The 11,607-nt window shown below is 41.6% G+C and overlaps 6 protein-coding genes across 6 annotated transcripts; 4 read left to right on the top strand and 2 right to left on the bottom strand.

Moving 5' to 3' along the window:
• Positions 1–335: 335 nt before the first annotated feature.
• Positions 336–1,106, top strand: USV1 (Usv1p; the record flags this gene model as incomplete). Its single annotated transcript, XM_018132912.1, has 1 exon — positions 336–1,106. The coding sequence occupies one exon, from the start codon at positions 336–338 to the stop codon at positions 1,104–1,106; it is 771 nt and encodes a 256-aa protein (XP_017988401.1).
• A 243-nt stretch (positions 1,107–1,349) lies between these two features.
• Positions 1,350–1,949, top strand: AW171_hschr53354 (uncharacterized protein; the record flags this gene model as incomplete). Its single annotated transcript, XM_018132911.1, has 1 exon — positions 1,350–1,949. One exon carries the CDS (start codon positions 1,350–1,352, stop codon positions 1,947–1,949), a length of 600 nt encoding a protein of 199 aa, XP_017988400.1.
• Positions 1,950–2,217: 268 nt separating this feature from the next.
• Positions 2,218–3,639, top strand: CET1 (polynucleotide 5'-phosphatase; the record flags this gene model as incomplete). The annotated part of the gene is made up of 1 exon (XM_018132910.1): positions 2,218–3,639. One exon carries the CDS (start codon positions 2,218–2,220, stop codon positions 3,637–3,639), a length of 1,422 nt encoding a protein of 473 aa, XP_017988399.1.
• A 147-nt stretch (positions 3,640–3,786) lies between these two features.
• On the bottom strand, positions 3,787–4,761 carry ALG5 (dolichyl-phosphate beta-glucosyltransferase; the record flags this gene model as incomplete). The annotated part of the gene is made up of 1 exon (XM_018132909.1): positions 3,787–4,761. One exon carries the CDS (start codon positions 4,759–4,761, stop codon positions 3,787–3,789), a length of 975 nt encoding a protein of 324 aa, XP_017988398.1.
• A 315-nt stretch (positions 4,762–5,076) lies between these two features.
• On the bottom strand, positions 5,077–7,176 carry SPT21 (Spt21p; the record flags this gene model as incomplete). Its single annotated transcript, XM_018132908.1, has 1 exon — positions 5,077–7,176. One exon carries the CDS (start codon positions 7,174–7,176, stop codon positions 5,077–5,079), a length of 2,100 nt encoding a protein of 699 aa, XP_017988397.1.
• An 806-nt stretch (positions 7,177–7,982) lies between these two features.
• On the top strand, positions 7,983–11,516 carry NEW1 (New1p; the record flags this gene model as incomplete). Its single annotated transcript, XM_018132907.1, has 1 exon — positions 7,983–11,516. The coding sequence occupies one exon, from the start codon at positions 7,983–7,985 to the stop codon at positions 11,514–11,516; it is 3,534 nt and encodes a 1,177-aa protein (XP_017988396.1).
• Between the last annotated feature and the right edge of the window lie 91 nt (positions 11,517–11,607).

Raw genomic sequence — 11,607 nt, 5'->3', positions numbered from 1 at the left:
TTTTTCGTTGTATAATTGGAATACGTAGCATTACCTTTAATAGTAGTTTTGTCGTTGTCGACTCCATGCTCTGGAGTTATCATTTATTACAGATGCGCACATTAACGGCACAACAGGACAATAAGTGGCGTTGTGTCGACTCGTTTCAGGTCCGTTTTAGCGGGTAAAAGTTTTTTCCTTGGTACCTGACTTCGTATGACATAAATGATCGCTGACAAAAAAGGCTATAAAGGTAGAAAGTATTGTAAGGTGTCTTTTTTAATGTTCCATCTAGGCTTTAATATTTTAACATGAGACTAAGGAAGTCTGACTGTGATTGCTCTGGAGAGAACTCAATGGTAATAAAGAAGCGGCCTGCAGGTTGGGCAAAGAGACAGAGCCGCTCTTTTAAGTGCAGTGGCTACGGCAATTGTGAAATGTCTTTTACTAGAGCAGAACACCTGGCTCGTCATATTAGAAAACACACCGGCGAGAAACCGTTTCAGTGTGAGGTATGCAGTCGTTATTTCAGTAGAATAGATAACCTGAAACAGCACCGCGAATCGGTTCATGCCATGGGATCAAGAAGGGGTGAGCATGGTACAGTTCGGTCAACAGGGATGTCGCGCAAGTTTTCTTCATCTTCATTGTCTTCCTCTTCGTCTTCGTCATCTTTATCATCTGCATTACTATTAGCATCGATGCCGTCACTTGCTACGATCGCTTCATCTTCCGAGGTATCCACGGCATCGCCTAGGTCTTTGTCGCCGCATGAGAACGTAGAACGGCCTGGCACTGCTGCTGCTGCTACTGTAGCAGCTACCAAGGCCTCCAATAGACCGGTGCTTCCACCTATTTTTGTTGGTAATCCCGTGCTCGATACTTATGCGCCCTTGCAGCGCGAGCCCGCACCTATGTGTGGTGAGCGTGCTGACACACATTTAAGAGATCTGCAATTCAACGCTGCTGCAACGGAAAACTCCATACGCTCGATGAGAATGACATCTGCAGCGTCGAAGTTTTCAACGACTCCGCCTGCGGTGACCAAACGCTACAACACCGGCACGCACGTCGGTCGCATCTCCGTGAGCTCCATGCTATCGTGGGGATATGACTCCACCGTATAGACAGTACGGCGCCCGGCACACCTGTTTGATATTTAATTAAGTAAATTATATCATATAATGTAGTAATGCGTGCCGTCGCTACGGCTTTTCACGTGACAATCACCTGACCGCGCGATCATGTGCTGGATTAACATAGGGATTTGTTGAAGCTGAGAGTAATACAAGTTCAGTATAATCTACGAATTACCGAATATATCGTGCGTTTAACGCTTACTAGAAAGTACAAAGAGTCTAAAGCTATTCATGATGCCTTACTTGACGCCTCCACTATCGAATTCATCTCTCGGTACAACTTTGGAGATGGTTTCGTCAGCTGGGCTACAAATGCTACACCAACCACAACTACAACAACAACAGCAGCAGCAGCAACAACAACAGGGAAGCCAACAGCACCAAACGCAGTATGCTCAAGCACAGAAACAGCCGTATTTTCCTCTGGCTGGCGATGGGGCGCAGCAACCAACACCTCCTTTGATGCCACTGCCAACTGCAGGCGTGAACGCATCTTCCGCCATGGGTGATACCGGCATATACCGATACCATAAGCAAATCAGCAAGTCGTTCCAAGATGATTTGATCTACTGTCCTAGGACGTTGCTGAACAAAGAGGAACTAAACCAGTGCTACCAAATGGATATGCTAATGATGATGGAAATGCAGCAGCAACTACAACAACTGCCCCAGCACGTTCAGCAGCTATCTCACCCGCAGCAGCAGCAGCAGCAACTGCTGGCAGGTTCAGCTACCTCTGGTGCAGCTCCTCAGGGTCTACAGAGCATCAAGTTTAACCCATATACCTCTCAGAGCTTCAATCCTTCAGGTGCAACTTCACCAAGTTCGTAAAACTCGCTTACGAAGTTCTTGGCAAAGCTCAACTCCTTCAAGAAATAAAAGTACTGGTTGCTGTATTTGAATAATTACAATTTGTATATATTTTGTATTATCTGTAGGTCTAATAGTATTATATTTTAATCGTCACGCCTTTATCACGTGCCAGTTGTACCATGGCGTTTTGCCTAAAAGCGAAGGATACACAACTAATGAAATATCGCGAGTGTTGTCTGTAGCTTAATTTAGGAGTAAAACCATCAATATAGCTATATTTAGTATTATGTCAGAAGGGATAAGAGACGATGACCCTAGACAGGTAGCGTCTTCGACAACATTGGTTAATAAAAAACAGAAAAGCAGTGATGCAAACGACACCAAAAGAAGATTCGCGAATGGTGAAGATTTTAGCTCGAATTCACCTTCCCAAATAGATGACGAAACAGATACGGATGCTGAACTTGGAGAGGTCGCGTTTGATCAGAATGATTTTAAATTTGACTTTGAACAGCAGGAAAAGCAGACTTCTATTCCAGACGGACAAAAAGCTGTTAGTGCTAAAAAGGATAATAGCGCGGACACACCTGGAGAAAACAGCGAAAGGGAGGAGGAATTGAACAGTGAGAAGGTAGTTGAAAGTAATACGACCAACACGGCAAGGAAACCTATGGATATTTTTGATGAGAGAGCATCTTTAGAGTCTAAGAAGAATAATCTGAAGAAAGATCTGAAGATTCTGCATGAAATTGCGTCGACGGCAAAGCCCAGTCGTTATAAGGTTGCCCCAATCTGGGCTCACAAGTGGAAACCTACTGTGAAAGCATTGCAAAGTCTGGATAGAAAAGATTTTACACAAATTGACGTGTCATTCACGCAGGTTATTCCAGACGATGATCTAACGAAATCGGTCCAGGATTGGATATATGCCACTGTGCTGAGTGTTCCAGAGGATCAACGACAGTTTATAGAGTTGGAGATGAAATTTGGGATGCTGATGGACGGTGGTTCAGATTCACAGAGAGTTAGTCCTCCGGTTTCATCGCAGACAGTTTACACCGAAATGGATGCTAGGATGAAGCCAGATGTTGATGAACGCGTGTTCTTTGAGCTTAACAGATTTGTGAAGAGTATATCGGAGTTAAATGAAAACACCGGCAAGTTTAATATTATCGAGTCACACACTAAAGATGAACTCTATAGAGTAGGTGTTTCTACACAGAGACCGCGGTTTCTGAGAATGAGTAAGGACGTAAAGACTGGACGTGTTGGCGCTTTTATTGAAAAGAAACGTATTTCCCATTTGCTGCTGTTCTCTCCCAAGGACAGCTACGATGTAAAAATGTCAATTAACCTGGAATTACCTGTCCCAGAAAATGACCCTCCAGAAAAGTATAAAGATCATATACCTATTAGTGCAAGAACTAAGGAGCGTATAAGTTATATTCACAACGATTCATGCACTAGAATTGATATAACGAAGGTTTCTAATCATAACCAAGGAGTCAAGAAAAGCGAAAATGAACTTACTCATGAAATCGAGCTAGAACTGAACACACAAGCGCTTTTATCAGCTTTTGATAAAATATCCCATGACAGTAAAGAATACGCGACAATTGTACGGACATTCTTAAACAACGGGACAATCATCCGTCGAAAGCTCACGTCGCTTTCTTACGAGATCTTTGAGGGCAGCAAAAAACTTTAATCATTGCGTATCGAAATAAAGCTAGAATTCGCGTAAATAAACTAGAATCATCATATTCTATAAATAGGGGATTAATGATTGCTAAAACGAAAAAGTAATGTTATATATTGGGTTTGTATTGTTTCTAATGTGCCAAGAATGCTGCGCTTAATAAGTGACCCTATCTCCATAAATATGAAGCAGGTAAGCCAACCTAATTACAACTAAGTCTTTGGCCATAGCTATGCTGTCTCTGGATAGAACCATTTTAGAGCCTCCAACTTCATGCCATGATATAGGAATTTCTATAATCGGTATGCCTTTCTTCAAACCAAGTAGTAGGACTTCAACATCAAATATCCACCCTTCTGTATGTACGTTAGGGAATATATTGCAAATGGCCTTTTTATCAAATAACTTGAATCCACATTGGGTGTCTCTGACCGATCTTATACCAAACAAGTAGACTAGCATATGAAGACCATACATTAAAAAGTTTCTGATAAAAGATCTCTTTACCACTGCTTCACTGTTAACCATATGTGCTCGAGAACCAATAGCGATGACACCATTCTTACTATTGTTATCTTTTAGAGCTTGAATTAACTTTGTAACTTCACTAAATTTACTGGCACCGTCTGCATCCGCAAATAACCCATACTTACCTCTAACATGTATCATACCATGCCTTACAGCTCCTCCCTTACCTCTATTCTTCAGTAGCTTTACCACTCTAAACTGATGCGTGACAAATTTAAAGTTCTTTCTAATGAATTCTAAACAGAACTCTGCTGTACCATCTTGAGACCCATCGTCCACTACAATGATTTCCCATCTGTTACCATAGTTCTTGCGTAGAAACTCAATCGTTTCTGTTAACATTACTGATATTCTAGCAGTCTCATTGTAACTAGGAACGACTACGGATAGCTCTATGTCGCCATCAACGCCCTTTTTATCATCATCTTTATCATCCAAAATGTTCTTAAGCTGACCAGTAACTACTTTACCATCATCATCAATACTCTTGAATTTCAGTTCTTCATCGAAAGATTTCCTAGGAGTGTGGGACAACAGGTACAGTAACAGATATAATGTCGATACTGATCCCAGCAGGAAAGTAATGGCAGTAGTTGTCATCATATGCACTAAAATTCTATAAGTATAATATCTTCAAACCGTTCATACACCAATAAGTTCTAACACGTTCTATAGCCCTAATAATCTTACAACAGCTCTAAAATGCGGACAGGTTACTCGATTGTATTAGTACCACGTAATGAATTATTCAATGACTTGGTTTTTAATGTCGGATTCAGCGACCGAGATGTTGGGAACTCCGTACACCACGGAAGAAATCTGACTAAAGTGAGTTATTCATTAATGCTACACGGTGAGTATATTATATAGATACGAAGCTAGCGCTTATCGCCAGTATTTTGTTGACTCTATAGGATCTTAATTGTTTTTCTTCTTTGTGTGTTGTGGGCTGTTGTCGTTGGAATCGTATTCCGTTCTGGAAGTTAAGTCCAAGCTCTGATTTACTTCAACAAAAGTGAACTCGTCAGAAACCATTGGACTTCCGTGCTGAGGATGCTCGGAGATACTGGAATGCAATTTTTTGTAGGGCTGGTACATTGAGGTTGGTGAAGAAGGCATTGCTTTACGTTTTTTAATAGATTGTAAGTTATCTTCATCATCATCATCAGAGTCCGAGCACATGTCGTGAAATGTCGTGCGTTTATGGCTATTCTCTGAGATTTGGGGGGCAGACCTCGGGTTCGCTGGAGATGTGCTCACTTGCTCTACCGGTGAAGTCGCATCATCGTCTTCATCTGCGAGCTCGTCATCTGCCGGTGTATGCTTTTCTGTTGAAGCACATTTACCGCCGCTCAGCAGTGGTAATCGCTTCAATTGGTCGGCACAGCTAACGAATCTCGCCTGCTGATTTGCAGATGGTTCCAAATCCATGATAGGCATGGATAATGTGTCGATTGGCGAGGTGCGATCGGTGTCATATACGAAATCCGTCTGACGCTTAGTTGCCGAAGCCGATAGTCCGGTTTCCCCGGAATGTGTTAAGGCTATAGAGCCTTGGTCATCCTCATTATCTTCTTCTATAGGTATGGTATTACAGGTGTTAACATCACGAGGAGTACCGAACATGCCTTGTAGCCATTCGTCTTCTGAATGCTTAACATTCTCTAGATCGAAGCTGAAGAAATCCTCCATTTCAATTTGAAGAGAAGGCTGGGGGGTAGAATCAGCTATCGGAGGTACGTTTTCCTTATCGCTGACAATTTCGGAGGTGTTTACCTGTGCGTTTGCCAATTCAAATATGCTTTCATCGTTCTTATCCTGATGCTGAAGCGGATGGACCATATCCTGAAGGCTCATCTCATCGCTTATGATGTTAAATTCCTTTGACATATTTTCTTGCTTCGAATTAGAAGCAGAACTGCTGTTTGGCCGTTCAATGCTATTACGTGCGGCACTCACTGGCTTATGTTTATATGTATGCTTCTTTGCTTGTGGGTAGCCGAATGACGATATGTTGTTAGGCGGCTTCTGCTGGTAACTGCTTGGCTTCTTCGCCTTTGGTTTGTTCATGAACTCAAACCTCTTGCTTACAGAGTCATCAATATGAAATCTTGTAACTGTGGAATCACTTTGTAGAGAGGTGACCTGATAAGTAGGCCTTCTTTCCTGCCCAATACCAGATTGCGGAAGAAATTGCTGACAAGAGGAGCTTTCTTTGCTCCTATCCGCCATGTAAATCTTATGAGCTATTGTTCCACCACGGATACCACCGTATTTAGGGTTCTCCCAGATAGGAAGCGACTGTGTTCTAAAGGCCTTTGGAGCTGGCATTTGGTTCATTTCTCTCTTTTTACTCTTTGTTATAGCACCGTTGGCTGCCGTAGGAATTGGAGCTGGTTTGGTTACTCCAGATGCTGGGATGAACCCTGCGTATGAATTCATTCTTTTGGCAGGCTGCGCCTTACTAAAGCTTGACTTTCTGGTACTAGTACTGGAATTAACGTTAGAGAACTTCATCTTCACTTCCAAAGTTTCATGTCTAGAGGGATTACCATTGCCAGACATAGTCAACAACGACGCAAAATTCGTGCATACACGCCCGATCACCAGCGGGGTGTCTTCAGCCTGATTTTTACCGTCGAGCAGCTGTTCTTGCTCTAAATATGCATTATTTCTTAATTTTGACAACAGACCAAGGCTTACAAACGGCTCATCAGCCTCTACCACGTCTTTAAAGTACACATTATAGTCACAATCTCGTGTAGTGTCTAACGTGCTATTATCAAATGGGAACAATTCAGGAGAACTTTTGTAAACAACGTTTAAAACATGAGACAACTCTATTACGCCAATTCTCAGCGGAGATTTCAAATGAGATGAGTTTGACGGTACCGACTCAACACTAACAGGAAGTAGCATTTTACTCCTTGCTAGAAAATAATTAGGCTCATTATCGACCGTATATAGGATCTTGAGGGTCATCTGACTCAATCCTTCCTGCCGAAACAACGGGTTCATCTTCTTAATGAGGAGGTTTCGGTATGCTTAATTCTAGCTATGTTTCTCTAAATCTCGATTCCACTGATGGCGACTTATAAATGCCAAACACAATTCATTAAATACCCCTATGCAGCTATATATCAACATTTGACGAGTAATATTCATGTTTCTAAAGTCTTTGTTGGCAATGACGCGTCACATTAAGATGCGACTAAAACGCGAAACTCGATTTTACGCGTGTCATTACCAGCACCATAAGGACGAAAGAAAGCCCTTTGCCTTCATCACTTCAGACACGAAACAGATTTACACTACAGTTTCGTCTGCTAGTCAGGTTCATTAGAGGTTCCCCAACTCAAGGCTCCCCATGATTGAATAATCAATCCTTTAGAACAATGGGCATCTCGTTCGGATTTTAGTTTAATAATGCTTGTTGCAGTATCTCAGGTCGCAATTAAGAGCTAAATATTGCAATGTAGACGCGTCAAGGTGCTATTTACGATTTCTGTTTGTTGCTAAAGATACTTGCATAGAAATAGGGTAATTTATGACAAATACAAATGTAATAAGGGGCCATGATAGATATTTTAGTACGAGATCGTCCACATGGGATGTAGAAAGATAATAAAGGTGCAATGAAGAGTAACTGTGGCCTTTGAAACGTGCTGTGATGCCCTATTGCATGCTCATCGCCTAATTCAAAGTCATGTGACCTTGAAAAATTTTTTAACCTTTAAAGTTTAAGCTTAAGCCCATCGCACCTTCAAACGACTCTGCAACATAGCAAAGTACAAGAACAGGTATAGTTGGATCATTGCATTATAATGCCGCCTAAGAAGTTTAAGCCGTTGGACATGTTTGCGGAAGAGAAAGCCCCAGATGGAAAGTTGGGCTCCTCTCCATTTGGTGGAAATTATAGTAGGAATGACCATGGCCAGAATAGATGGAATCAAAATACTCCTTACACTCCTCAGGGATATGGCTATAATTATTACCAGGGTGGGTATCAAAGTTATGAGAACTACCAGGGTTATCAGAATTACCAACAGAATCACTCGATGACGAATAATTCAGGAAACAGTCGTCAAAAGCAATATGGTGGTAATGGACAAGCTACAAAACCTTCTGTAAGTCAAACCGGATTTAATTCGAGCTCTGTGACATCTTTGAATACCCTGATTAGTAGTATGTCAGATTTGGCGGTCTCTCCATTGACCCCACACATTGAAGCGTTAGTAGCCTCAAATAGCATTGCTGATGCCAAGAAACACGTTCTTGCTATAATTGAGGAATTTACAAAAGATGGAGTGTCTGGTAAGAAGATTGAAGAATGGGATATTTTAAGCATTATAAATAAGCTCGTGAAGCCCAAGAATGCGCCATTAATTCGCGAAGCAGCCATGCTATTGATTTCGAAGTTAGCTGCTGTTTTTACTGATAAAGGAATTGAAATGTGCTATTTACTTGGTCTGCTGGCCCCAGCCTTGGATAGTATTTCTGAAAAGGATACCACGGTTAAGATGGAAGCACAGCGTGCAGTTGCTGCGATTTACTCGTCTTTCCCCACCGAAGCTTTGACATGTGCTCTATTACCTGTAGTTTTAGAGTACCTATCCTCTGGGGGAAGGTGGCAATCTAAGATAGCTGCACTTAAGTTGGTTGATAACATCCGCGAGGATTCTCCTGCTGATGCTCTAGAATTGTGTTTTAAAACCACTCTTCCAGTGTTGACCGACGTTGCAACTGATTTTAAACCAGAACTTGCGAAGCAGGGTTCCACCACATTATTGGACTTTATTTCGATTTTGGACAACTTAGATCTGCAGCCTAGTTTCAAGCTAATTGCTACTACACTACAGAATCCAAAGCTAGTTCCTGAATGTATAAAATCGTTGTCAAGTGTAACGTTTGTTACAGAAGTTACAGAATCTTCTTTATCCTTGTTGGTGCCGATTTTGAACAAATCCTTGAACCTGTCATCTTCATCTCAAGAACAATTAAGGCAAACTGTCATTGTCATTGAAAATCTGACGAGGTTAGTGAATAACCGTATCGAGATAGCAAGCTTTATTCCTCAACTATTGCCAGGAGTTAAGAGGTTATATGAGACGGCGACGATGCCCGAGGTCCGTGAGTTGTCCGCTAAAGCTTTAGAAGTTTTGGAAGAAGATGACAGCCAAAGAGACTCTTTCCCTGGTCGGATCACGTTAGAGCAAAGTGAGGATTTCCTAAAGAAAGGCATGGCGAAATTGAAGAACAACCCATACGCCGATGAAAAGGAATATGCAACTGCCATAGATTATTTGAGCAAGGTTTTACAAATGACTGCTAATGTAAACGACTGGAATTGTCTGAATAATGTTTTAGTATCTGCATTTGGTGAGGAAAACAAAGACGTTATCGAAAAAGAATTTATAACTGAATTGAGACTAATGTTCCACCAGGATATTCAATCCGGAAATATGGATGATGGTATAGAAATTGTTAATGCAGACTTCTCATTAGCTTACGGTTCTAGAATGCTGCTGAACAAAACAACTTTGCGTTTGTTAAAGGGACACAGATATGGTTTGTGTGGTAGAAATGGTGCAGGTAAGTCGACCCTGATGAGATCTATTGCCAATGGTCAATTGGAAGGTTTCCCACCACAGGACGAGATCAAGACTTGTTTTGTGGAACGTACACTGCAGGGAGAACAGGGTGATTTAGATGTGGTATCATTCATTAAAGGTGATGAAACATTACAAGGTGCTTCACAGGAGGAAGTTATTTCTGCGTTAGAATCAGTTGGGTTCGACGAATCTAAACGTTCTCAATCTGTGGGTTCTTTATCTGGTGGTTGGAAAATGAAATTGGAATTGACCAAGGCGATGCTACAAAAGGCGGACGTGTTGATGCTGGACGAACCTACCAATCATTTAGATGTGAAAAACGTTGAATGGTTACAGAATTATCTTCTAGAACATACCGATATTACATCTTTGATTGTCTCCCACGATACTAAGTTCTTGGACAATGTTTGCACTGATATTATTCACTATGAGAACAAGAAACTGGCTTACTATAAAGGTAACTTGGCTGATTTTGTCAACCAAAAGCCGGAGGCTAAATCTTATTACACGTTTACCGACTCTAACGCTCAAATGCACTTCCCACCACCTGGTATTCTAAGTGGTGTTAAGTCCAATACAAGAGCTGTTGCAAAAATGACAAATGTCTCTTTTACCTACCCAGGTGATGACAAGCCTTCTTTGAAGGACGTATCATGCTTCTTGAGTTTATCTTCACGTGTTGCTATTATCGGTGCTAACGGTGCAGGTAAGTCCACTTTGATCAAGTTAATGACAGGTGAATACGTTCCAACTTCAGGTAAGGTTGAAAAGCACCCCAACTTACGTATCGGATACATCGCGCAACATGCTTTGCAGCATGTGAATGAGCATAAGGAAAAAACTGCTAACCAGTATTTGCAATGGCGTTATAGATTTGGTGATGACAGAGAAGTCTTACTGAAAGAGTCAAGAAAGATTTCTTCGGAGGAAGAACGACTCATGATGGAAAAGCAAATAGATATCGGCGATGGTAGAGGAATGAGAGCAATTGAAGCCATTGTTGGAAGACAAAAGCTGAAGAAATCGTTCCAATACGAGATTAAATGGAAATGGTGGAAGCCAAAGTATAATTCTTGGGTTCCAAAAGAAGTTCTATTAGAAAACGGATTTGAAAAATTGGTTCAGAAATTCGATGACCATGAGGCTTCTCGTGAAGGTTTAGGTTACCGTGAATTAATACCAAGTGTAATTACAAAACATTTTGAGGGCATCGGTTTGGATTCTGATATTGCAAACCATACACCTCTTGGTTCACTTTCCGGTGGACAGTTGGTTAAAGTCGTTATTGCGGGAGCAATGTGGAACAACCCACATTTACTCGTCTTGGATGAGCCTACCAACTATTTAGATAGAGATTCATTAGGTGCTTTGGCAATGGCCATCCGTGAGTGGACTGGTGGTGTGGTTATGATCTCACATAACACTGACTTTGTTGGCGCCTTATGTCCTGAACAATGGTTTGTTGAAAACGGTATGGTTGTGCACAAAGGAATTAAGCAGGTTGACCAGTCCCAATTCGAAGACGGTGGAAACGAAGAAGCCGTTGGCCTAAAGGTATCAGCGAAGGCCGGTGAAGATGACGACTCTCCAGCAAACATTAAAGTCAGAATTAGAAAGAAGAGAATGACAAGAAACGAAAAGAAGGCCCAGGCCGAGCGTCGTCGTTTGCGTTACATCGAATGGCTCTCTTCACCCAAGGGCACTCCAAAACCAGCTGATACTGATGATGAAGAGGAAGAGGAATAGATCTAAATATCTACTCTGATAAGATTATACAGCATATATATATATATATTATTTGTATAGCTCACTTCACTGATCACATGGCGAAGAAGGA

This window comes from Eremothecium sinecaudum, chromosome V (assembly GCF_001548555.1).
Source record: "Eremothecium sinecaudum strain ATCC 58844 chromosome V, complete sequence".
NCBI classification, from domain to species: Eukaryota; Fungi; Ascomycota; class Saccharomycetes; order Saccharomycetales; family Saccharomycetaceae; genus Eremothecium; species Eremothecium sinecaudum.
This window is presented reverse-complemented; position numbering and strand designations above follow the sequence as displayed.